The sequence below is a fragment of the Oncorhynchus keta genome, chromosome 15 (assembly GCF_023373465.1).
Source record: "Oncorhynchus keta strain PuntledgeMale-10-30-2019 chromosome 15, Oket_V2, whole genome shotgun sequence".
Classification (NCBI taxonomy): Eukaryota; Metazoa; Chordata; class Actinopteri; order Salmoniformes; family Salmonidae; genus Oncorhynchus; species Oncorhynchus keta.
This window is the reverse complement of record NC_068435.1, coordinates 13,746,206-13,773,028: the sequence shown is the minus strand read 5'-3', so window position 1 is coordinate 13,773,028 and position 26,823 is coordinate 13,746,206. Positions and strand designations below refer to the sequence as shown.

At 42.2% G+C, this 26,823-nt stretch overlaps 2 protein-coding genes across 7 annotated transcripts in view; both read right to left on the bottom strand.

The window, feature by feature from the left end:
• LOC118394453 (UDP-N-acetylglucosamine transporter-like) overlaps positions 1-10,094 on the bottom strand; it is a 34,178-nt gene extending 24,084 nt beyond the window's left edge. The window contains exon 1 of one of the 6 annotated variants that reach the window (XR_008065015.1): positions 3,443-3,936. Coding sequence is in view for 4 of the 6 variants with exons in the window: in XM_052463419.1 (XP_052319379.1) it covers positions 3,443-3,460 (18 nt within the window). In the remaining 2 variants the exon portion in view is untranslated. Of the gene's footprint in view, positions 1-3,442; positions 3,937-9,948 lie in introns of those variants that run through there. The other 5 variants (XM_052463423.1, XM_052463419.1, XM_052463421.1 and 2 more) reach the window with 5 other exon arrangements.
• A 4,512-nt stretch (positions 10,095-14,606) lies between these two features.
• LOC118394451 (vesicle-trafficking protein SEC22b-B-like) lies at positions 14,607-26,819 on the bottom strand. Its single transcript, XM_035787649.2, has 5 exons — positions 26,579-26,819; positions 19,089-19,198; positions 17,682-17,842; positions 17,066-17,212; positions 14,607-14,925 (listed from the first exon to the last, which is right to left on the bottom strand). Exons 1-5 carry the CDS (start codon positions 26,651-26,653, stop codon positions 14,771-14,773), a joined length of 648 nt encoding a protein of 215 aa, XP_035643542.1. The 5' UTR covers positions 26,654-26,819; the 3' UTR covers positions 14,607-14,770.
• Positions 26,820-26,823: the final 4 nt, after the last annotated feature.

Sequence of the window (26,823 nt, the reverse complement as noted above, 5' to 3'; positions counted from 1 at the left end):
AACATCGCAATTATCACAACACATATACACACACATTTGTATACGATCAAATACAATACCTGACCAAAAGTATGTATCGACACCTGCCTGTCGAACATCTCATTCCAAAATCACGGGCATGAATATGGAGTTGGTCCCCCCTTTGCTGCTATAACAGCCTCCATTCTTCTGGGAAGGCTTTCCACTATGTTGGAACATTGCTGCGGGGACTTGCTTCCATTCAGCCACAAGAGCATCAGAGGTTGGGCACTGATGTTGGGCGATTAGGCCTGGCTTGCAGTTGGTGCTCCAATACATCCAAAAGGTGTTCGATGGGGTTGAGGTCAGGGCTCTGTGCAGGCCAGTCAAGTTTCTTCCACACTAATCTCAACAAACCATTTCTGTATTGACCTCGCTTGGGGCATTGTCATGCAGAAACAGGAAAGGGCCTTCCCCAAACTGTTGCCACAAACTTGGAAGCACAGAATCATCTAGAATGCCATTGTATGCTGTAGCGTTAAGATTTCCCTTCCTTCACTCGAACTAGGGGGCCTCGCCCGAACCATGAAAAACAGGCATAGACCACTATTCCACCGCCACCAAACTATACAGTTAGCACTATGCTTTAGGACAGGTTGTGTTCTCCTGGCATCCGCCAAACCCAGATTCGTCCGACAGGTTGCCAGATGGTGAAGCGTGATTCATCACTCCAGAGAACACATTTCCACTGCTCCAGAGTCCAATGGCGGTGAGCTTTACACCACTCCAGCCGATGTTTGGCATTCCATATGCTGATCTAAGGCTTGTGTGCGGCTGCACGGTCATGGAAACCCATTTCTTGAAGCTCCCGAAGAACAGTTATTGTGCTGAGGTTGCTTTCATAGGCAATTTGGAATGCAGTAGTGAGTGTTGCAACCGAAGACAGATTACATTTACTTGCTTCAGTCCCGTTCTGTGAGCTTGTGTGGCCTACCATTTCGCGACTGAGCCGTTGTTGCTGCTAGACGTTTCCATTTCACAATAACTGCACTTACAGTTGACAAACTGACTTGTTGGAAAGGTGGCATCGTATGACGGTGCCACGTTGGAAGTCACAGAGCTCTTCAGTATGGCCAGTCTACTACCAATGTTTGTCTATGGGGATTGCATGGCTGTGTGCTCGATTTTATACATCTGTTAGCAATGGGTGTAGCGAAATCTACTCATTTGAAAAGGTGTTCACGTACTTTTGTATATACAGTACCTTCAGAAAGTATACAGACCCTACGCCTTTGTCCACATTTTGTTACGTTACAGCCTTATTCTAAAATTGATTCAATTTTTTCCCCCCATCCTCAATCTACACGCAATACCTCGTAATGACAAAGCAAAAACAGTTTTATTTTTGTATTTTTTTGCAAACAAAAATATAAACAAATGGAATATCACATTTACATAAGTACTCAGGCCCTTAACTCAGTACTTTGTTGAAGCACCTTTGGCAGCGATTACAGCATTGAGTCTTCTTGGGCATGACGCTACAAGCTACAAACTGTATTTGGGGAGTTTCTCCCATTCTTCTCTGCAGATCCTGTCAAGCTCTGTCAGGTTAGATGGTGAGCGTTGCTTCACTCCAGAAATGTTCGATCGGGTTCAAGTCCAGGCTCTGGCTGGGTCACTCAAGGACATTTAGAAAGATGTCCCAAAGCCACTCCTGCGTTGTCTTAGATGTGTGCTTAGGGTTGTTGTTCTGTTGGAAGGTGAACCTGCGCCCAAGTCTGAGGTCCTGAGCACTCTGGAGCAGGTTTTTATCAAGGATCTCTCTGTACTTTGCTCCATTCATCTGTGCCTCGACCCTGACTAGTCTCCAAGTCCCTGCCACTGAAAAACATCCCTGTGTCACGCCCTGGTCGAAGTATTTTGTGTTTTTCTTCATGTATTTGGTCAGGCCAGGGTGTGACATGGGTTTTTGTATGTGGTGTGTAGCTTAGTGGGATTGTAGCTTAGTGGGGTGTTCTAGGAGAGTCTATGGCTGTCTGAAGTGGTTCTCAATCAGAGGCAAGTGTTTATCGTTGATTGGGAACCATATTTAGGCAGCCATATTCTTTGTTGTATTGTGGGTGATTGTCTTGATGTCCTTGTGCTGTGTTAGTTGACACAAGTATAGGCTGTTTTCGGTTTTCGTATTGTTTTGTAGTGTTTGTGTTTATTCGTGTTTACGTTGTGTGATTAAACATGGATCGCAATATACACGCTGCAGTTTGGTCCGACTCTCCTTCACCATATGAAAACCGTGACACCCTGCCACTGAAACACATGCCAGGTTTCCTCCAGACGTGACGGTTGGCATTCAGGCCAAAGAGTTAAATTGTGGATTTATCAGACCAGAGAATCTTGTTTCCTCATTGTCTGAGAATCTTTAGGTGCCTTTTGGTAAACTCCATGCAGGCTGTCCTGTGCCTTTTACTGAGGAGTGGCTTCCGTCTGGCCGCTCTACCATAAAGGCCTGATTGGTGGAGTGCTGCAGAGATGGTTGTCCTTCTGGAAGGTTCTCCCATCTCCACAGGGGAACTTTAGAGTTCAGTCAGAGTGACCATCAGGTTCTTGGTCACCTCCCTGATCAAGGCTCTTCTCCCCCGACTGCTCAGTTTTGCCGGGCGGTCAGCTCTAGGAAGAGTCTCAATGGTTCCAAACTTCTTCCATTTAAGAATGATTGAGGCCACTTTGTTCTTGGGGACCTTCAATGCTGCAGAAATGTGTTGGTACCCTTCCCCAGATCTGTGCCTCAACACAATCCTGTCTTGGAGCTCTACGGACAATTCCTTTGACCTCATGGCTTGGTTTTTGCTCTGACATGCTCTGTCAACTGTTGGATCTTATATAGACAGGCGTCTGCCTTTCCAAAACATGTCCAATCAATTGAATTTACCACAGGTCGACTCCAACCAAGTTGTAGAAACATCTCAAAGATGATCAATGGAAACAGGATGCACCTGAGCTCAATTTCGAGTCTTATAGCAAAAGGTCTGAATACTTATGTAAATAAGGTATCGTTTTTTAAATGTTTTTATAAATATGCAAACATTTCTAACAACTTGTTTTCACTTTGTCATTATAGGGTATTGAGTGTAGATTGCTGAGGATTTATTTTTATTTAATCCATTTTAGAATAAGGCTGTAATGTAACAAAATATGCAAAAAGTCAAGGGGGCTTAATACTTATGTAATATGGCATTTTTTCTGGCTTGACTTCACCATTGATTTTACACGCTACTGCTACTAATACAAATACACTGACAATGCCCAAATACAGATAAGACAACCAAGATGAATGGACTAGCCTGTCTGAAATAGAAAGCTTAATATGACTGACCATGCCTTTACTGAACCTCATGCACACATAAAAGCCAAAGCCCACTTTGTCTCAAGACCAAGAAAAGACCACAATGTGCTTTCACTAACATGTCCAATTTATCCAACCTACCTTTTCTGAGCAACTCATAACACTCCCCAACCAATAAAACAAGACAAACCATAGCAGGACGGCTGAGAAGGCAATGTGGCTCCTGGAGGTAAAATCAGCCAGGTCCCCTTGGAGAGGCAGGATGCCACTCCTTCCTATGTGTTAGCGCTCAGTGACTGGAGAGCCAGATGGGAGAAGCAAATTCAGTAATGTTGCAAGAGCTAGGTCAAATTGCTGAAAAGTTGTCAACGTTTATGCATCCTGACTGGGCCAGTCATAGGCTCACTCACAGGCAGGCACAGCTCTTAAAGGAAAAATCCACTCAAAAACTATTAGTCCACTGTTGATTTAGTCCAAAATGTTTTGCATTTCAGAAATAAAGCTTTCAAGATATAGGACTTTCAAAAAGCTAATTGTGACTTGCCACATCAACACAATGCAAATGAATTTATAATTCTATTCAGGCTCCCGTGCAACAGTCTTCGGGTTTCTGCTGAGTGCTTCAAATAAACGTGTATCTGATTGGAACGACTTTTCCTGTTCATCCAGTTTAGCATTTTGCCATCGGCCCCTTCACTAACCTGTTTTGGGATTGATTGACTGTACTTATTACCTTAAAGCTGCAATATGTAACTTTTTGGGCAACCTGACCAAATTACCATAGAAATGTGTGTTATAGATCTGTCATTCGCACTGAAAGCAAGTCTAAGATGCTGTAGATATGTTCTATGTGGGAGATTTCTATGCTTCCTGTTCTTAAGTTAAGTTTTTGCGTCTTTTGGTTTCGGCTTTGTACACCAGCTTCAAACTGAAAACACAATAAATCTAAACTAAGATATTAGTTTAGATTTTGTACATTGATGTTCTACACTCTATTTGCTCTATTCTCTATTGCTTGTTTTTAGCAACCAGGAAATGGCGCAGCGATTTCTACATATTACACCTTTTAAAGTATATATTTTTTTTACCATTGATTGACCATATTCGTGAAGACCAGTATGAAGGGGATCTACTTTCAGGCATGTATGTTACGGCTGCTACTTTAGGTAAATGAGTAGGTAACGTGGGTGCAGGGAAAGTGCTGAAAGAGCAGAGCAGAGACGTGACAACGCAACAACACACTAGCCTTCTTGTGTAGACACTCTCAAGCTGCTGCTAGTGGGGAGTGGCCACACAATCCCTCTGTGTGTGTGTGTGTGTATACCGGGAAGGGGAGGAGGGTGTGGGGATGTCAGAGCACCGGGTAGCCAGAAAGCCGCCCTTCATACACACGTACACACACATGCGCCCTCACACACACATGCATGTGCACACGCAAAAACACACACACACACAACCACTCTGTCTTCATAGGAACCCTGGATGTAAACACACATTCCCTCACTCCAGTGGCTTAGCCCTGAGGACCCAATGAACACACAGTTGAACGGTTACACACTCACACACCTATTCCCAAAAGGCATTACACTGCACACTGTGTTCACTAAGATACTTTGTAAGTGAACACAGAATCCTTTTTGTGAATTATTAAGCACGAGTCTAAATGAATGACAATGCCCACTGGGCACAGACAGACGTCAATTCAACGTCTATTCCACGTTGGTTTTAATTGAAATTATGTGAAAACAAAGTTGATTTAACCAGTGTGTGCCCAGTGGGTGATGTATGGTAAGCAGGCATTTACCCCAGCACATTTGTTTAATTTGGTTTAATAATTTGAACACAAAAATGTTGAAAAAAATGGGCAAAGTAGGCCTAATGTTTTTAGACTGACTTGCCTTCGTCATTCGTCAACTCGCGCACTATGCCCATCTGATAAAAGTGCTGCAGTGTGTGTGTGTGTGTGTGCGTGAGTGAGTGAGTGCGTGCGTGTGTCTTTACCAATCAGATTCACGGAAATCACAGGTCGGGCATGGCGCATGCACTTCCATCCAATATTATTTTAGCAAACAAGAAAATAACTCCAGACAGCCACAAGCAAAAACTCTTTACACAAATGTTGTAGCAGCCTACCTAAACGGTAGCAATCAGATAACTATAATAATATTAGCCTGATCAACTGTAGGCCAGAGGTTCAATTCGCTTGACCGTTACGCTACGTTGCGGAGCAGTTTATACTGAAAGACACGTTTACCCAAAATGCATTTTTTTGGTGTTGACCAAATCAAATGTTATTTGTCATATGCTTTGTAAACGAAAGGTGTATACTAACAGTGAAATGCTAACTTACAGTTGAAGTCGGAAGTTTACATACACTTAGGTTGGAGTCATTAAAACTTGTTTTTCAACAACTCCACAAATTTCTTGTTGACAAACTATAGTTTTGGCAAGTCGGTTAGGACATCTACTTTGTGCATAACACAAGTAATTTTTCCAACAATTGTTTACAGACACATTATTTAACTTATAATTCACTGTATCACAATTCCAGTGGGTCAGAAGTATATATACATTAAGTTGACTGTGTCTTTAACCAGCTTGGAAAATTCCAGGAAATGATGTAATGGTTTTAGAAGCTTCTGATAGGCTAATTGACATAATTTGAGTCAATAGGAGGTGTACCTGTGGATGTATTTCAAGGCCTACCTTCAAACTCAGTGCTTCTTTGCTTGACATCATGGGGAAATCTAAAGAAATCAGCCTACCTCAGAAAGAAAATTGTAGACCTCCACAAGTCTGGTTCATCCTTGGGAGCAATATCCAAATGCCTGAAGGTACCACGTTCATCTGTACAAACAATAGTATGCAAGTATAAACACCATGGGACCACGCAGCCGTCATACCGCTCAGGAAGGAGACGCGTTCTGTCTCCTAGAGATTAATGTACTTTGCTGCGAAAAGTGCAAATCAATCCCAGAACAACAGCAAAGGACCTTGTTAAGATGTTGGAGGAAACAAGTACAAAAGTATCTATATCAACTGTAAAACAAGTCCTATATCGACATAACCTGAAAGGCCGCTCAACAAGGATGAATCCACTGCTCCAAAACCGCCATAAAAAAGCCAGACTACGGTTTGCAACTGCACATGGGGACAAAGATCGTACTATTTGGATAAATTTCCTCTGGTCTGATGAAACAAAAATAGAACTGTTTGGCCATGATGACAATCGTTATGTTTGGAGGAGACAGGGGGAGGCTTGCAAGCCGAAGAACACCATCCCAACAGTGAGTCACGGGGGTAGCAGCATCAGGTGGGGTGGCAGGGTAGCCTAGTGGTTAGAGCGTTGGACTAGTAAGCGAAAGGTTGCAAGTTTGAATCCCCGAGCTGACAAGGTACAAATCTGTTATTCTGCCCCTGAACTTGCAGTTAACACACTGTTCCTAGGCCGTCATTGAAATAAGAATTTGTTCTTAACTGACTTGCCTAGTAAAACATAAAAAATGTTGTGGGGGTGCTTTGCTGCTATCTGTTCTGTTCTGGTGCACTTCACAAAACAGATAGCACCATGGGGGAGCATGGTGTCAAGATATCAGTCAGGAAGTTAAAGCTTGGTTGCAAATGGGTCTTCCAAATGGACAATGACCCCAAGCATACTTCCAAAGTTGTGGCAAAATGGCTTAAGGACAACAAAGGTATTGGAGTGGCCATCACAAAGCCCTCAACCTCAATCCTATAGAGAATTTGTGGGCAGAACTGAAAAAGTGTGTGAGCAAGGAGGCCTACAAACCTGACTCAGTTACACCTGCTCTGTCAGGAGGAATGGGCCAAAATTCACCCAACTTATTGTGGGAAGCTTGTGGAAGGCTACCCAAAACATTTGACCCAAGTTAAACAGTTTAAAGGCAATGCTACCAAATACTAATTGAGTGTATCTAAACTTCTGACCCACTGGGAATGTGATGAAAGAAATCAAAGCTGCAATAAATAATTATCTCTACTATTATTCTGACATTTCACATTCTTATCATAAAATGGTGATCCTAACTGACCTAAAACAGGGAATTTGTTCTTGGATTAAATTTCAGGAATTGTGAAAAACTGAGTAGATGTAGATGACTGATGTCAAGAGAGACGAGTGCCTTAGCCAAATGCAATCTAAAACTTGTGTGGTCGAGAGACGAGAACTTTATGGCAAAAGCTTGGCTTCTGATGGGGACAACTGGAATTCTCCCAACTGCATGTTACCATAGTAAAATGATCTGTTTGTCACCAGTTAAACTGATTCCACATTGAATTTAGTCTTCAAGATGCTCGAACTGTCACACCCTGATCCGTTTCACCTGTCCTTGTGCTTGTCTCCACCCCCCTCTAGGTGTAGCCCATCTTCCCCACTTATCCCCTGGGTATTTATACATGTGTCTTCTGTCTGTATGTGCCAGTTCGTCTTGTTTGCCAAGTCAACCAGCGGTTTTCTCTCAGCTCCTGGTTTTTCCTAGTCTCTCTTTTTCCTCGTCCTCCTGGTTTTGACCCTTGCCTGTCCTGACTCTGAGCCCGCCTGCCTGACCACTCTGCCTGCCCCTGACCTCGAGCCTGCCTGCCGCCCTGTACCGTTTTGGACTCTGCCCTGACTATGACCTCTTGCCTGTCCCAACCTGCCTTTTGTCTATCCCTTGAATTATAATAAATGTGTCTGCATCTGGGTCTCGCCTTGTGTTGTGATACAAACAAGCACATGTGTCTGTAGTTGGTGTTCTTCAACTCTAAAATGCACTAGACTGTGTAAGACAAACCCCCCCCAAAAAAAGACATGGTCCTGATGTCTAAATAGTGAGGTCAGGGGCTAGTTCAAACTGCAGCAAGATGGTTCTCCTCCAGGTGATGAATTGGAGCAGAACACAGGAAAGCTAAATAGGTTGTGAGACAAAAGTGAAAGACAAGAATTAATCAAATAAATCATCACAGCAAAGGAATTTACAATTAACACAAATATAAACGCAACATGCAACAATTTCAAAGAGTTTCAGAAAATCTGTCAATTGAAATTAATTATAATCTTTGGATTTCACATGGCTGGAAATACGGATACCTTTTTTTAAGGTAGGGGTGTGGATCAGAAAACATGTCAGTATCTGGTGTGATTTTTTACTTATTTTCTACCATAATTTGCAAATAAATTCATTAATCCTACAATGTGATCTTCTGGATTTTTTTTCCCTCATTTTGTCTGTCATAGTTGAAGTGTACCTATGATGAAAATTATAGGCCTCTCTCATCTTTTTAAGTGGGAGAACTTGCACAATTGGTGGCTGACTAAATACTTTTTTGCCCCACTGTATTATTAAAATCCACTGAAAATCTTGTTGGTAATTCATCCCATACACAGATGCAAACAGGTTGATTTCTTGGCAGTGTCTCCCTCAGATCATCCCAAAAATAGGCTTCACTCAATTACTGGGGTGACAGTGACAGTCAGACAGACAGACAGACAGTCATGTACGCACACTCATGCACGTGAAAGGAAGAACACCCGACACATAGGTTCTACAAGCAGAGGAAGTGGAAGACGTTTTTCTGGATTTGAAGTCATTTGTATTTGTTTGCCAGGATCTATACTATGACTGAACAAAAACCGGTCAAACAAGATTGTTTAACTATGTCACGAGTACAGAGCTACTGCTAACTACCTATGGGCCTGTCACACCTGTATATTCAGGGCAGAAGAGAAACCTAAATCCAAATGCTGATGTGGATTATTTTCTAAGAGCAATGGGGGATACATATCAACAGCGCACCTATTGACTTTGATGGGAGTTTGTTTGAAAAATAAATCTTCATCTTGCCACGAAATGTTATCAGAGAACAAATCCGATTGAGTAAGAGGATAGACCTGAGAAAATGAGCCTGATAGGTGTAACGTTAACCAAGAGGTGAAGGCCCAACATAAAAAGAATAGGGGAGACATTCAGTGCAGCTTCATCTTACTCTTTTTGGATGGCTGAAAGGGTCTCAGGGGGCTCCTTCCACTTGAGCCGTGATGCAACCAAACCAGCTTGTTGGGACATTCGACTGTTATATAACTAACACCAAATGTTCCAACAAACGTGCTTGGTTGCATAGCAGCTACTTCCACTAGACCCCAATTGACAGCTCTCTAACGTTACTTCTCTCTATTTTTTAAAAGATATGTTGCAGTAACTGGGGCGCTGTCAAATTATCACTTTGTTTGATTTAAAGTTATTTTTTCTTCACTTGAATTAAGGCCAAAACAAAATATGAATTCCACAATCTGTAGAATTGTAGCTGTAGGCTGAAACTTTTATCTGCAAAACGTCCTGGCTAGGCTACATGTTATGTTACTGTAGCAACGGTTCTTCTCAATCTGTGACTGTAGTCTACAGTGTAACATTCTGAATAACCTACAATGTAGCTGGAAACACCACGAAACAACACAATGTAACAACATAATAATGTAGCAAACAACAATGTAACAATATTGTAAATACAATGTAACAACATTATAAGCTATAAGACTTGCAGATACACTTCATTACTTTATTAACTTCTTTAGAAGTGTAACGTTACTTGCTGTCGCGCAATCTTGACCCAAACGTGTTCAGAATGAAGGTAAGCAGTCGCAACTTTACCTGTGGTAGGATTCATTTGGAGAGGTGAGCGGGGGAACATGATGAGGACAACTCATTCGAATAAGTGTCTCTCACTCTCGCAGACTTCTGGCATAAAGACTTGATAGTTGCCCCATTTCTCGCTCCAATGTGGTCTCAGAGCATTTCGTATTATTCTGTATGTACATTTCGAGACATTCCATTTAGTATGATAAATTACCCTTTGTATGGTATGTATTAATTTGTAGATGTACATCATCCATTTGAAATGTTACGACATACAATTCGTATATATGTTATAAATTGAAATTCGTACACTATGTTACGAATTTGCCAAGTGTATGAAATGTTCTGAATTCCAATTTGTCAGGGCTAACGTTATCTAGCTGGCTAATGTTAGCTAGGTTAGGGTTAAGAAGACAGGGTTAGGGTTAGGACAAGAGATTTCTACCATGCTAAGTAGTTGCGAAGTAACTAAAAAGTAGTTGCATAGTTGCTAAATAGATAAAATGCTAAAGTTGTCTGTGATGAGATTCGAATATGCAATCTTTGGGTTGCTAGACGTTTGCGTTTTTGCCTTAAGTAACCTTCTGTCTTATGTAAACATACCAAACATAACATATCATATACTAAGTTAGGTGTCTCAGATTCACATTTACTATGTTATGTCTAGTCTGAGACCAGTCTGCTCTGTCAACAGAGATGCAAATGTAGAGATGTATTCCTGGGGGCACTTTCTGAGGTTCTTTATGTACACTTGGCTCAAACTACCTGCCCCTCAAGTAGTCAGAAGAAAATCGACTACTTCAAAAATGGAGATGGCCTCTGCCAATGGCACTGCCCATACTCTCACAGATACCGTAATGGGACAGATACAATGATGTGATGTCTATGGTTTCAGTCAACTTTTTCTTCATATTGTTTTGGAACTTGGGCCTCAATAAAACTTTAAATTGATTTACACCTGCTGGATCGGCATGTTAACATTGACTGTCTGTCTGCAGTGTAGCAGTCTCTCACATTAGGTCCATGTCATCATGAAGTCTAATCTCTGCTCTCTACACATTTATTCACCAGTGGATTTTACATGTATACTGAACAAAAATATAAACACAACATGTAAAGTGTTGGTCCCATGTTTCATGAGCTGAAATAAAATATCCCAGAAATGTTCCAATTTTGCTTCCATCCCTCTCCACGCCCCTACCTGGGCTCGAACCATGAACTCTTTGCACACATCAACAACTGCCTCTCATGAAGAATCGTTACCTACCGCTCCACAAAAGCCACAGCCCTTGTAGAGCAAGGAAACAATTACTTCAAAGTCTCAGAGCAAGTGACGTCACGAATTAAACCACTATTAGCACGCACCTCGCTAACTAGCTAGCCATTGGATGCATATCTGTATTCCCAGTCATGTGAAATCCATAGATTAGGGCCTGATTAATTTATTTCAATTGCCTGATTTCCATATATGAACTGTAACTTAGTAAAGTCTTTGAAATTGTTACATGTTGTATTAATTTTTGCACATTGTAGTTTCCAGAAGATACCGACCCAAGTACCATTACGCTTGTTTACACTGAGCTGCACTGAGGTCTGAACGCAATCATAGTTACATTAAGACACTGTGGAGCCAGAGCGAGATATGGGTCAGAAAACAAACCTCAATGTAGGTATGGGATATGTTACTGTACTAAATTTTACCTTTATCCACATTGCTCCATCGAGAAGATTGAAATACTGCTACTTTTTTTTCTTCTCGGAGTAACAGTTGGGATAATGAGACAATTCAGAGTACAGTGCATTTCTCATTCCTGGATTGAGGTACCTTTTGAGGCCATATCTCATACCGGCTCCATGTTGTCCTAATATACACTGGAAGGCTGTCCAAGACTAGTGCAGCTGTAAACAAGTGGGTCAGATCTGCTGGCTAACCTACAGGCTTCATTTGAGTTAGATGATAGCACAGATAGGATTATCTTTAATGATAGCCTCAATGTCGACAGAGATCCAACCATATATTAGCAACATAAAAATATTTTTTTAAAGGTTGCGCTTTTGATAGAGAACCCCATAATGCTGTCTGATAACCACCAGACAGTTCTTCCAGTGTATATTAGGACACCATAGAGCCGGTATGAGATAAACGTACCACAATCCAGGAATGAGAAATGCACTGTACTCCGAATTGTCCCATTATCCCAACTGTTACTGAGAAGATTGAATGACCACTACAGAACCTAACTGCACCGCAAAAGTCCGGTAAACAATACATTCCTGTAGATATTTTCTCTCCACTTCCTATCCTCAAAAGGACCAACCGGTAAAGTGTAAATATATATTTATTTAATATTCTTCCTTGTAGTGATTCTTGTGTGTTTTTTAACACAACTTATTTCAGACTGAATATCCATGGGGTAACCATGGTAACACAGTATGATGTTTAAGCAACCTAGTTGCTTGTTTACTAGGCTGATAAATCAGACTGTGATTCCAGCTTTCTGTTTACAAGGCCTGAAACTAAGCACTGCAAAAACTTTCCTTACAAGCCAGAATGTTGAAGTACTAAGTAAAAATACTTTAAAGTAAGTTGTTTTCTGTACTTTACTTTAATATTCATATTTTTTACTACTTTTACTTCACTACATTCCTAAATAAAATTTACTTTTTTTACTCCATACATTTTCCCTGACACCCAAAAGTACTTAAAAGGACAGGAAAATTATCTATATCTCCATCTTTGATTTCCAAGAGGTGGCTGCCCACCATAATGGTTAGCTTACAAATGTCTCAGAACCTGAACGATTAATGTACAATGTCAAGCTTTGTGTGTGTGTGTGTGTGCTGTGGCAATGTGTTTTCCAACCCTCTGAAATGTCAATTAGATTGTGCATTTTTTATTTTACCTTGGCAAGTCAGTTAAGAACAAATTCTTATTTTCAATGATGGCCTTAACTGCCTGTTCAGGAGCAGAACGACAGATTTGTACCTTGTCAGCTCAGGGGTTTGAACTTGCAACCTTCCGATTACTAGTCCAACACTAACCACTAGGCTAACCTGCCACATCTGTGACTACAGTATTTAGTGCTTTGTGGCATTGACTGTTCCTTTGATGTGCATGTGGGACCAGGAATTGTCACAGACCCATCTCCTTGTCACTAGGTAAGTGTTGGGTTTTGATTTTGTCTACTTTTTTTATTTTCTAGCATCTTGTCATTCCTCAAACCAGCTGCACTGTCCCCAAATCCTACATTATTTATTTAATCAGAAATATGATAGACTTTGTAACCTGGATTGACTCTTCAAAGATTAACTGCATATTTGACCTACAATGACGTGAGACCACTATGAAACATAAACTGCACTTTGTCACACTTATCTTGACAATATGTTTGAAAGCTCAAAAAGTTCCAGGCATACGTTTGGATGAAGTAGTCTATGATGGTAAATAGTGTTGTACAAATGGGGATTCTGATAGTCTCATTGGTGCCTTTTGTTTTCCAGAAGGAGAATCTTGTGGCGCAGACCTAGTGACCGACTGGGTCATTGAAGAGGCTTGCATGCTTATGTGATCATTTCAAGTATGAGCATGTGTGTGCGTTTAACCGTGCGACTGTTTTTGGGAGTGTTAATTCTAATTTCAACATGTAGTGTTACATTTTTTTATTCTGATAAACATTGAGAAGATAGTAAATATACCTTTGAACAAATAATTACTTACAATTATGTATGTTTTGTAAACAATAAACTCACGGTAACAAGTTGTTTCACACTTAAGACCATTTGCATATAGAATTTTCCTTCAGAGACATGGTAAAGAACCCCCACCTCATAATGTAAACATTGCTAACACATTTTCAATCCCTTTTATACTCCAGCGAATGGGATTATACAAACACTATGAATGCACAGAAAGCTACACCTCGCTCACATTAGCAACCACAGGTCAGTATGTGTCCATACAGATATTCGACATGACACACAGCTGAAACAGACATGAGTCCATCCACTCATCCAGTACACAGACCAGGTCCCACCCTCCCCCCAAGGCACCCGTGTACAAGGTCCCACCCTCCCCCCAAGGCACCCGTGTACAAGGTCCCACCCTCCCCCCAAGGCACCCGTGTACAATGTCCCACCCTCCCCCAAGGCACCCGTGTACAATGTCCCACCCTCCCCCAAGGCACCCGTGTACAATGTCCCACCCTCCCCCAAGGCACCCGTGTACAATGTCCCACCCTCCCCCCAAGGCACCCGTGTACAAGGTCCCACCCTCCCCCAAGGCACCCGTGTACAAGGTCCCACCCTCCCCCAAGGCACCCGTGTACAAGGTCCCACCCTCCCCCAAGGCACCCGTGTACAAGGTCCCACCCTCCCCCCAAGGCACCCGTGTACAAGGTCCCACCCTCCCCCAAGGCACCCGTGTACAAGGTCCCACCCTCCCCCAAGGCACCCGTGTACAAGGTCCCACCCTCCCCCAAGGCACCCGTGTACAAGGTCCCACCCTCCCCCAAGGCACCCGTGTACAAGGTCCCACCCTCCCCCCAAGGCACCCGTGTACAAGGTCCCACCCTCCCCCAAGGCACCCGTGTACAAGGTCCCACCCTCCCCCCAAGGCACCCGTGTACAAGGTCCCACCCTCCCCCCAAGGCACCCGTGTACAAGGTCCCACCCTCCCCCCAAGGCACCCGTGTACAATGTCCCACCCTCCCCCCAAGGCACCCATGTAGGAACTTAAGCTTTGCTGTTAACAGAAACCATTAATATATTACAATTGACAGTTTTAATATTTGGTTACAAAGGGAACCCAGACTATCTCCTCTTTCACAGTCCTTACGCATCAGATCCACCAGAAACGCACATAGACGATAAGTGTAATGAAGAAGACTGCCCCGGCTGCTATCTTAGCATAGGTGGATCGGGTGTTGAGGTACTTGGCATCGCTGCGGTACTTCTTTGAAAGGCTGGACAGATTGCTGGCTTTGGTGTCGAGAGCTGGAGGGAAAAAAATATCTGATTAATATTTAGGACCGCAATGTAACCAATAGCTGCATTATATCTAACCGTTAATGTATGCAGGCTTCAATCATAAATTAATAGGAAAGGTGGGCAATTCCTGACATGAAAATATGACTAAAAAGAACTAGGATTTTCAAAATGTGCAACACGTTTCTAATACAAGGGAGAGTATATGTAACTGTGAATCTCAGTGTTTGGAACATCACCGTTTAAACTTTGATGTCAACAGATAAAAAAATAAACAAGTATTCTACAAAACTTAGAAATGTGCCTTTTTCACATGTTGAAACTGGTATTGTGCTGGTGAAAACTGATGTGTGAAAGTGATGGTTGCCGTTTAACAGATATTGCGATTCAACAACTGATGTCACTGAATATGGATCCAGCTCCATGTTAGACAACTATACATTTGAAGTCGAAAGTTCACATACACCTTAGCCAAATACATTTAAACTCAGTTTCACAATTCCTGACATTTAATCCTAGTAAAAATTCCCTGTCTTTGGTCAGTTAGGATCACCACTTTATTTGTAGAACGTGAAATGTCAGAATAATTAGTAGAGAATGATTTATTGCAACTTTCATTTCAAATTTCCAGTGGGTCAGAAGTTTACATAGACTCAATTAGTATTTGGTAGCATTGCCTTTAAATTGTTTAACTTGGGTCAAATGTTTCTGTAGCCTTCCACAAGCTTTCCACAATAAATTGGGGGAATTTTGGCCCATTCATCCTGACAGAGCTGGTTTAACTGAGTCAGGTTTGTAGGCCTCCTTGCTCACACACACTTTTTCAGCTCTGCCCACAAATTGTCTATGGGATTGAGGTCAAGGCTTTGTGATGGCCACTCCAATACCTTGACTTTGTTGTCCTTAAGCCATTTTGCCACAACTTTGGAAGTATGCTTGGGGTCATTGTCCATTTGGAAGACCCATTTGCGAAGAAGCTTTAACTTCCTGACTGATTGAGATGTCTTGAGATGTTGCTTCAATATATCACAGAATTTCCCTTCCTCATGATGTTATCTGTTTTGTGAAGTGCACCAGTCCCTCCTGCAGCAAAGCACCCCCACAACATGATGCTGCCACCCCCGTGCTTCACGGTTGGGATGGTGTTCTTGGGCTTGCAAGCCTCCCCCTTTTTCCTCCAAACATAACAATGGTCATTATGGCCAAACAGTTCTATTTTTGTTTCATCAGACCAGAGGACATTTCTCCAAAAAGTACGATCTTTGTCCCCATGTGCAGTTGCAAACCGTAGTCTGGCTTTTTGGAGCAGTGGCTTCTTCCTTGCTGAGCGGCCTTTCAGTTTGTCGATATAGGACTTGTTTTACTGTGGCTATAGATACTTTTGTACCTGTTTCCTCCAGCATCTTCACAAGGTCCTTTGCTGTTGTTCTGGGATTGATTTTCACTTTTCGCACCAAAGCACGTTCATCTCTAGGAAACAGAACGCGTCTCCTTCCTGAGCGGTATGACGGCTGCGTGGTCCCATGGTGTTTATACTTGCTTTATACGTACTATTGTTTGTACAGATGAACGTGGTCCCTTCAGGCATTTGGAAATTGCTCACAAGGATGAACCAGACTTGTGGAGGTCTCACTTTCTTTCTGAAGTCTTTATTTTGATTTCCCCATGATGTCAAGCAAAGAGGCACTGAATTTGAGGGTAGGCCTTGAAATACATCCACAGGAACACCTCCAATTGACTCAAATGATGTCAATTAGCCTATCAGAAGCTTCTTCCATGACATAATTTTCTGGAATTTTCCAAGCTGTTTTCCAGGCAGTCAACTTAGTGTATGTAAACTTCTGACCCACTGGAATTGTGATAGAGTGAATTATGAGTGAAATAATCTGACTGTAAACAATTGTTGGGAAAATGATTTGTGTCTTGCAAAGTTTGCCAAAACTATAGTTTGTTAACAAGAAATTTGTGGAGTGGTTGAAAAACGAGTTTTAATGACTCCAACCTAAGTGTATGTAAACTTATGACTTCAACTGTATGTATGAAAACATCTGCTAAACTATCCCTTTTAAATGAATGATGTGTATTTTACGTCTGTATGGTGGTTTTGATGCCAGGGCTGTGTACTGTAGGTATGATTATTATAAATGACCTGATAGGGCCTCTCCTCGTTGCAGGACCTCTTCAATGTTTGCCACCATGATCCGCTGGACATCCTGCAGCTCTGTGTTGATGCTGCCCAGGTTCCTCCGTGCCCTGCTGTCAATGTAGGTTTTTTTGGTTTTCTGGATGTACGTGTCTGAGGACAGAGGAAGGATGAGACGCAATTACACACTAAGTGTTGGTTTATGGTGCATCTCCATTACATTGAGTCATTTAGCAGATCCTCTTATCCAGAAAGACTTACAGGAGCAATTAGGGTTAAGTGCCTTGCTCAACGGCACAACAGATTTTTCACCTGGTTGGCTAAGGGATTCGAACCAGCGACCTTCAGGTTACTGGCCCAACACTCTTACCTCTAGGCTACCTGACACCTTACTCTAATGTGGCATCCTCTAGTTGTCTACTCGTCTCTGCTGCACTGAATCAAAAAACATGGAATGGGGGAAAAGCAACATAGCAGGGACTTATTTAGTTGTTGGTTTTTTACATCCGTGTGGATTAAGGAAAGGCATTATGAAGGAAAGGACATTTCCCAAATGCTTTTTGTTTGCCTGGGATGTCTTAAAAATGGGACGATAATGAGTGAAAAAAAGACAACCTCTCACCAAACTCAATGAAAGAGTACGGCCTGGAGACTGTGGGGACTTTCTTTCCATGCTGCTCATGGAATTCTGTCTGGAGGTCTTCCAGGTACCCAAAGACCAGCCTCTTGGGAAACACGGCTTCGCACAAGGCCAAGTAGCACACACCATGTTCTAATACATAGCTGGGGAGACAGACATTAATATGTTAGTGGAAAGTTACAGAGTTATAGTGAAGCTTCATTGATTGAGATTTCCACATAGACCCACAGCATCCGTCCAGTGACAGGCTAGAGAGTTATCGTAAAAAGGGTCATTGTCTCCAGAGTTACTCCTGGCCACATAACCAGTCTTGCCTAGTTTACTCACAAAACAACTCCGGGCCCTGAATGACACAGCAGACACAGCGCAGTGCATACTAAATGAACGGCGAGGACACAATCGGAACATCGCTTTAACTTCCTCAATACCACGAAATACACAAAGATAATAATGACAGTATTATAAACACAGATTTAGGAGGAGGAGAGTTCCACCTTTGATTATCACACAAGACTGCTACTTGACTGGTAAATATAGAATGGTGGATAGGCTGTATGCAAAATATAAAATGACAATTGTGCATAGAAGATTAATCATGTTACTTAGTGTTAGTGTTTTCAGTATGCTGGTTATTCAAATGTACACAGGATGTGTTCTTAAGGCCTCATCAGCCTGGTTATTATCAGTTCGTCAATAGTTACTCAATTAATAAGTAACTTTTTGGTACAATTTTGCATGTTCAGCCTAGGAGAACATGTAGAGTGTGTGTCGAGTCCATCCAACTCCGATCCTATTGGCTGTGTGTGTGAAAGAGAAATTCATCTTCATTAGCTTATTATACTGAACAAAAATATAAACAACAATTTCAAAGATTTTACTGAGTTACAGTTCACATAAAAGGAACTCACTAAATTGACAAATTCTTTAGGCCCTAATCTATGGATTTCACATGACTGGGCAGGGGTGCAGCCATGGGTGGGCCTTGGAGGGCATAGGCCCACCAACTTGGCAGTCAGGCCCACCCATTGGGGAGCCAGACTCAACCAATCAAAATTAGTTTTTCCCCACATAAGGGCTTTATTAGAGACATAAATACTCCTCAGCAACCCCCCTCAGACGATATGTCAGGTGGATATGGATAATCTTGGCGAAGGAGAAATGCTCACTAACTGGGATGCAAACAAATGTGCTTTTTGTGCGTATGGAACTTTTCTGGGATTTTTTATTTCAGCTCATGAAACCAACATGTCGCATTGATATTTTTGTTCAGTGTAGTAACCCTCCCCAACAATATCACTCTGGATGCAGTAGTGACTGTGATATTATTTAAGACAAATGTAAAAGATATATACAAATATAATAAGAAAATCTACTTCTAACAATACTTACTGGAAAGACATGACCCCAGCCTCCAGGGTACATCTGTTGGGGCTCTGGGCATTGAGTTTGCGGCAGAGCTGCTTAGCCTGGCTCTGGTAGTGTTGCAAGTCTCTTCCTGACTAAACATAGGCGAGATAAAGGGGTATAAAATAACACGTTTGCAGTTATAACAAACAGCTACACTATATCTGATAGAACGCAAATGGGAAAATAAAATGTTAGCTAGTAGTATTCAGCAGAATATGGTACAACTTAGCCGTGCTAACTTTACAAACATGATTTAGCCTTCTAACTAGCTAGCTAGTTAAATTAGCTAGGAAGTATGCTACATGACCAAACGTATGTGTACACCTGCTCATCGAACATCTGCACACACTTCGTCAGTCTCTCATTCACAATTTGACAACCACTGGATAATATACTCAGACTATTCTCAATTTAATCTGGTCTTTACCTATAGCCTACTAAAATACACTAACATGCCCAATGTGGACACCTGCTTGTTGTGACCACCTCGTTCCAAAATCATGGGCATTAATATGGAGTTGGTCCCCCTTTGCTGCTATAACCGTCCTCCTGAGAAGGCTTTCCACTAGATGTTGGAACATTGCTGCCATTCAGCCACAAGAGCATTAGTGAGGTTGGGCGATTAGGCCTATCTCGCAGTCACCGTTTAAATTCATCCCAAAGGTGTTAGATGGAGTCGAGGTCTGGGCTTTGCCAGTCAAGTTCTTCCACATCGATCAACAAACCATTTCTGTATGGACCTCGCTTTGTGCATGGGGGCATTGTCATGCGGAAAGAGGAAAAGGCCTTCCCCAAACTGTTGTCACAAAGTTGTGCAGCACAGAATTGTCTGGAATGTTATTTTATGCTGTAGCATTTAGATTTCCATTCACTGGAACTAAGGGTCTAGCCCGAACCACGAAGAATCCCCAGACCATTATTCCTCCGCCACCAAACTTTACAGTTGGCACTATCTACTGGGGCAGGTAGTGTTCTCCTGGCATCCCTCAAAACCAGATTCATTCTGTCGCACTGCCAGATGGTGATGCTGATTCATCACTCCAGAGAACGCATTTCCCCCTGCTCCAGAGTACAATGGTGGCGAGCTTTACACCACTCCAGCCGACACTTGGCATTGCGTATGGTGATCTTAGGCTTGTGTGCGGCTGCTCGGCAATGGAAACCCATTTTATGAAGTTCCAGACGAACGTTTCTTCCAGAGGCAGGCTGCAACTCGGTAGTGAGTGTTGTAACCGAGGACAGACGATTTTTACATGCTTCAACACTCGGCGGTCCCGCTCTGTGAGTTTGTGTGGCTACCACGTCGCGGCTGAACCGTTGTTGCTCCTAGACATTTCCACTTCACAATAACAGCCCTTACAGTTGACCAGGGCAGCTCTAGCAGGGGAGACATTTGACTAACTGACTTGTTGGAAAGGTTGCATCCTATGACGGTGCCACGTTGAAAGTCATGGAGCTCTTCAGTAAGGTTATATTACTGTTAATGTTTGACTATGGAGATTGCATGGCTGTGCGCTCAAACAACTATCAGTAATGGGTGTGGCTGAAATAACCAAATCTACTCATTTAAAAGGGTGTCCACATGCGTTTGCATATACAGTGCATTCAGGAATGTCTTCAGACCCCTTCACGGTTTCCACTTTTTGTTACGTTACAGCCTTGTTCTAAAAATGATTATCGTCCCCTCCATCAATCTACACACAATACCCCATAATGACAAAGCAAAAACAGCTTTTAGAACTTTTTGATAACTTATTAAAACATTTTTTTTTTTTTATCATATCACATTTATTCAGACCCTTTACTCAGTACTTTGTTGAAGCATCTTTGGCAGCAATTACATCCTTGAGTAGTCTTGGGTATGACGCTACAAACTAGACATGTATTTGGGGAGTTTCTTCGTAGGTTCATGCCTTTCTAGGGAGTTTTTCCTAGCCGCCGTGCTTCTACATCTGCATTGCTTGCTGTTTGGGGTTTTAGACTGGGTTTCTGTGCAGCACTTTGTGGCATCTGCTGATGTGAAATGAGCTTTATAAATACATTTGATTGATTCATTTCTCCCGTTCTTCTCTGCAGATCATCTCAAGCTCCGTCAGGTTGGATGGGGAGTGTCGCTGCACAGCTATTTTCAGGTCTCTCCAGAGATCGGGTTCACTTCCCTGACAAAGGCTCTTCTCCCCAGATTGCTCAGTTTGGCCGGGTGGCCAGGTCTACGAAGAATCTTGGTGATTCCAAACATTCTCCCATTTAAGAACGATGGAGGCCACTGTGTTCTTGGGGACCTTCAATGCTGCAGACATTTTTTGGTACCCTTGCCCAGATCGATGTCTCGACACAGTCCTGTCTCGGAGCTCTACAGACAATTCATTCGACCTCATGGCTTGGTTTTTGCTCTGAGGGTATACTTATGTAAATAAGATATTTCTGCTTTTTCTTTTTAATAATACAAAAAAAAAGTCTAATAACCTGTTTTAACTTTGTCTTGATGAGGTATTGTGTGTAGATTGATGAGGGGAAAAATGACTTGATCCATTTTAGAAAAAGGTTGTAACGTAACAAAATGTGGAAAAAGTGAAGGGTCTGAATACTTTCCGAGTGCACTGTATAGCGTAGCTCTCAAACTCCAGGTATCATTCTGCCTTCTCCCTAGAGTTCTCAGCCATAAGCTTCACCAAAGTCTGGTTCAGGTTAACTACAATCCCAACGCTGTGATTTAACACTTACAAATGTCAATAATCATTGCTTGCGATATGGCTTTCGAAACATATGGCCCTTATCTTTCAACAGCGAGAAAGAATCCTTCAAATAAAAACTGTCTCAGTTTTGCACAGATCCATTCTAGAGGTCGACCAATTAATCGGCATGGCCAAGGTAAGTTGCTAGCTAGCATTAAACTTTTCTTATAAAACAACCATCAATCTTCACAAAATCACTAGTTAACTACACATGGTTGATGATGTTACTAGGTTAACTAGCTTGTCCTGCGTTGCATATAATCAATGCGGTGCCTGTGAATTTATCATCGAATCACAGCCTACTTCAACTTTTCCAAAAGGTTGATGATTTTAAAAAAGCACATTCATTGCACAAATTTACCTAACCATAAACATCAATGCCTTCCTTAAAATCAAAACACAGAAGTATATATTTTTAAACCTGCATATTTAGTTAAAATAAATGCATGTTAGCAGGCAATATTAACTAGGGAAATTCTGTCACTTATCTTGCGTTCAGTGCAAGCAGAGTCACTTGGATCGTTGCGAACTGTTTTTTCCTAACAAAGACCGTAATTAATTTGCCAAAATTTTACATAATATTGAAGGTTGTGCAATGGAACAGAAATATTTAGACTTAGGGTTGCCACCCGCTCAACAAAATACAGAATATTTCCATATTTCACTGAAAGAATAAACGTTTTGTTTTCTAAATTATAGTTTCCGGATTTGACCATATTAATGAGCAAAGGCTCGTATTTCTGTGTGTTTATTATAATTAATTTGATATTTGATAGAGCAGTCTGACTGAGCGGTGGTAGGCAGCAGCAGGCTCGTAAGCATTCATTCAAACAGCACTTTACTGCATTTGCGAGCAGCTCTTAGCAATGCTTGAAGCACAGCGCTATTTATGACTTCAAGCCTATCAACTCTCGAGATTAGGCTGGCAATAAAGTGCCTATAAGAACATCCAATAGTCAAAGGTTTATGAAATAGAAATGGTACAGAGAAAAATAGTCGACGCGTCATAATTCCTATAACTACAACCTAAAACTTCTTAACTGGGAATATTGAACCACCAGCTTTCACATGTTCTCATGCTCTGGGCAAGGAACTTAAACATTAGCTTTTTTACAAGGCATATATTGCAAATTTACTTTCTTTTCGCATTATTTAAACCAAATTGAACATGTTTCATTATTTATTTGAGACGAAATAGATTTTATATTAAGTTAAAATAAAAGGGTTCATTGTTCATTCAGTATTGTTGTAATTGCAATTATTACAAATAAATATACAAATTGGCCGATTAATCTGCTTTTTTTGGTTCTCGAATAAATCGGTGTTGAAAAATCATAATCGGCCGACCTCTAATCCATACAGCTTCCACTTCCTGAGTCACACTTACACACAAGTGTTCTGAGCATAATAAATAATGGCGCCGTAGATGGCTGCCGTTTTACGGTCTCCAAACCAATTGTGCTATTGTGTGTATTTTGTTGCGTTATTTGTAACTTATTTTGTACATAACGTTTCTGACAATGTCTCTTATGACTGAAAAGGGCTTCAAGATATCAGGATATTAGACGCAAAGAATTTACTTCAGACACCCGACAAGAACCAAATCCCTGTGATTGACATTAGAAAGAGACGGAGATATCGGGGACATAGGTCGGGGTGCCTTGTAAGGATCCGACAGCGAGTGGGTAATCTACCATCAGTCGTATTAGCCAACGTATAATCATTGAATAACAAAATAGATGAACTACAATCACGAATATCTTACCAATGGGACATTAAAAACTAATATCTTATGTTTTACGAGTCGTGTCTGAACGACGACATTAATAACATACAGCTGGCTGTATCGGCAAAATAGAACAGCCACCGTCAGTAATATAAGAGGTGGCGGTCTGTGTATATTTGTAATCAACAGCTGGTGCACAAAATCTAATAGTAAGGAAGTCTCAAGGTTTTGCTTGGCTGAGGTAGAGTATCTCACTCATGACAAGCTGTAGACCACACCAAGAGAGTTTGTCTATTTACCACCACAAACCAATGCTGGCACTAAGACCGCAACCAATGAGCTGCATATGGCCATAAACAAACAGGAAAAGGCTCATCCAGAGGCAGCGCTCCTAGTGGCCGGGGACTTTAATGCAGGAAACTTGAATCCGTTTTCTCTCATTTCTACCCGCATGTTATGTGGGCAACAAGAGGAAGAAAAAAAAGAAAAACACTAGACCACCTTTACTCCACACACAGAGACACGTACAAAGCACTCCATCGCCCTACATGTAGAAAATCTGACCATAATCCTATCCTACTGATTCAACAAGCAAAAACTAAAGCAGGAAGCACTCGGTCAATAAAGAAGTGGACAGATGACGCAGATGCTAAGCTACAGGACTGTTTTGCTAGCACAGACTGGAATATCTTTCTGGATTCTTCCGATGACATTGAGGAGTACACCACATCAGTCACTGGCTTCATCAATAAGTGCATCGATGACGTTGTCCCCACAGTGACTGTACGTACCCCAACCAGAAGCCATGGATTACAGACAACATCTGCACTGAGCTAAAGGGTAGAGCTATCGCTTTCAAGGAGCTGCCCTCGGAACAACGATAAAAAAGGCAAAGTATCAATACAGGACTAAGATTGAATCATACTACACCGGCTCTTGCACTCGTCGGATTTGGCAGGGCTTGCAAACTATTACAGACTACAAAGGGAAGCACAGCTACGAGCTGCCCAGTGACACGAGCCTACCAGACGAGCTAAATTATTTCAATGCTCGCTTCGAGGCAAGCAACACTGAAGCATGCATGAGACCATCAGCTGTTCCAGACAACAGTGTGATCGCGCTCTCAGTAGCCGATGTGCTTAAGACCTTTAAACAGGTCAACATTCACAAGGCCGCAGGGCCAGACGGATTATCATGACTTGTACTCCGAGCATGCACTGACCAACTGGCAAGTGTCTTAACTTATATTTTCAACCTGTCCGTGACCGAGTCTGTAATACCAACATGTTTCAAACACACCACCAGTGTTCCTGGGCACAGGGACTAAGGTAACCTGCCTAAATGACTACCGACCCATAGCACTAACATCTGTAGCCATGAAGTGCTTTGAAAGGCTGGACATGGCTCACATCAACACCATTATTCGAGAAACCCTAGACCCACTCCAATTTGCATACCGCCCCAACAGATCCACAGATGATGCAATCTCTATTGCACGCCACACTGCCCTTTCCCACCTGGACAACTGGTTCCTGGACTTCCCGACAGTCCGCCCCCAGGTGGTAAGGACAGGTAACAACACATCCGCCACGCTGAGCCTCAACACGGGGGCCCCTCAGGGGTGCGTGCTCACTTCCTGCACTTTCTGTTCACGCATGGCCAGGCACGACTCCAACACCATCATTAAGTTTGCCAACGACACAACAGCGGTAGGCCTGATCACCGACAAAGATGAGACAGGACAACAACTTCTCCCTCAATGTGAACAAGACAAAGGAGATGATTGTGGACTACAGCAAAAGAAGGACTGAGCACGCACCCATTCTCATCAACGGGGCTGTAGTGGAGCAGGTTGAGAACTTCAAGTTCCTTGGTGTCACATCACCAACAAACTGTCATGGTCCAAACACACCAAGACAGTCATGAAGAGGGCATGCAAAGCCTATTGCCCATCAGGAGACTGAAAAGATTTGGTATATGTCCTCAGATCCTCAAATAGTTCTACAGCTGCATTATCGAGAGCATTCTGACTGGTTGCATCACTGCCTGGTATGGCTGGCAACTGCTTGGCCTCCGACCGCAAGGCACTACAGAGGGTAGTGCTTACGGCCCAGCACATCACTGGGCCAAGCTTCCTGTCATCCAGGAGCTCTTTACTAGGCAGTGTCAGAGGAAGGACCTAAAAAGACTCCAGCCACTCTAATCATAGACTGTTCTCTCTGCTACCTCACGGCAAGCGGTACCGAAGCACCAAGTCTAGGTCCAAAAGGCTTCTTAACAGCTTCTACCCCCAGGTCATAAGACTCCTAAATAGCTGATCAAATGTCTATCCAGACTATTTGTATTGTTGTCGTCCCCCTCTTTTACGCTGCTGCTACTATATTATCTATGCATAGTCACTTTAACTCTACCTACATGTACATATTACCTCAATTACCTCGACTAGCCTGTGCCCCCGCACATCGACTCTGTACCGGTACCCCGAGTATATAGCCTCGCAACTGTTATTTTACTACTGCTCTTTAATTATTTGTTATTTTTAACGTAACTATTTTTTACTTAGTACTCGTTTTTCTTTAAACTGCATTGTTTGTTAAGGGCTTGTAAGTAAGCATCTCATTGTATTCGGCGCATGTGACAAATAAAACTTGTTTTGATTTTCTAGATAGATAGCTATCTTTAATTAACACAGGTGGTTGCCTCTTGTCTTGTCTTCAGTATGTTTTCTGTAAACTTGCGCTGTACCATAGATATATGGCCATGTGGGAACACTAACCCTTTCAAGGTGTGTATCAATTTAACCATTTTTGTTATATTATTTCTAGCTGATTTGAAAAACAAGGTTCTTATGCTTCCAAAAACTGCACCGCAAGTGGTGTGTAAATGTTCAGATTGACAGAGCACCCACATACAGAAGACGCCTTCGTCAAATGACTTATGTGCAACGTAATGACACCGAGTCGTGATCGAGGGCTAACCTTAGCTAGGAAACACATTTTATTCATTCAAACCTGCTCGTCTTCTTGCATCGATGCAGCAAGCGGCAGTCCATCTGCTACCCGAGCGATCATTGTCAGCAAAACCATATTGACCGAAATCTCTCAAATTCACACTACAGATTGAGTTGTAGGTGTTTACTCTCTGTGCCAAAACTTCCTATAAACTTGGCTACGTAGCTTCTGCTGTCAATTCTGACGCGCTGGAGGGGAGCTCGATGTGTGAGCTGGCCGGAAGTCCATGTTGTTGCGCCCTGGAA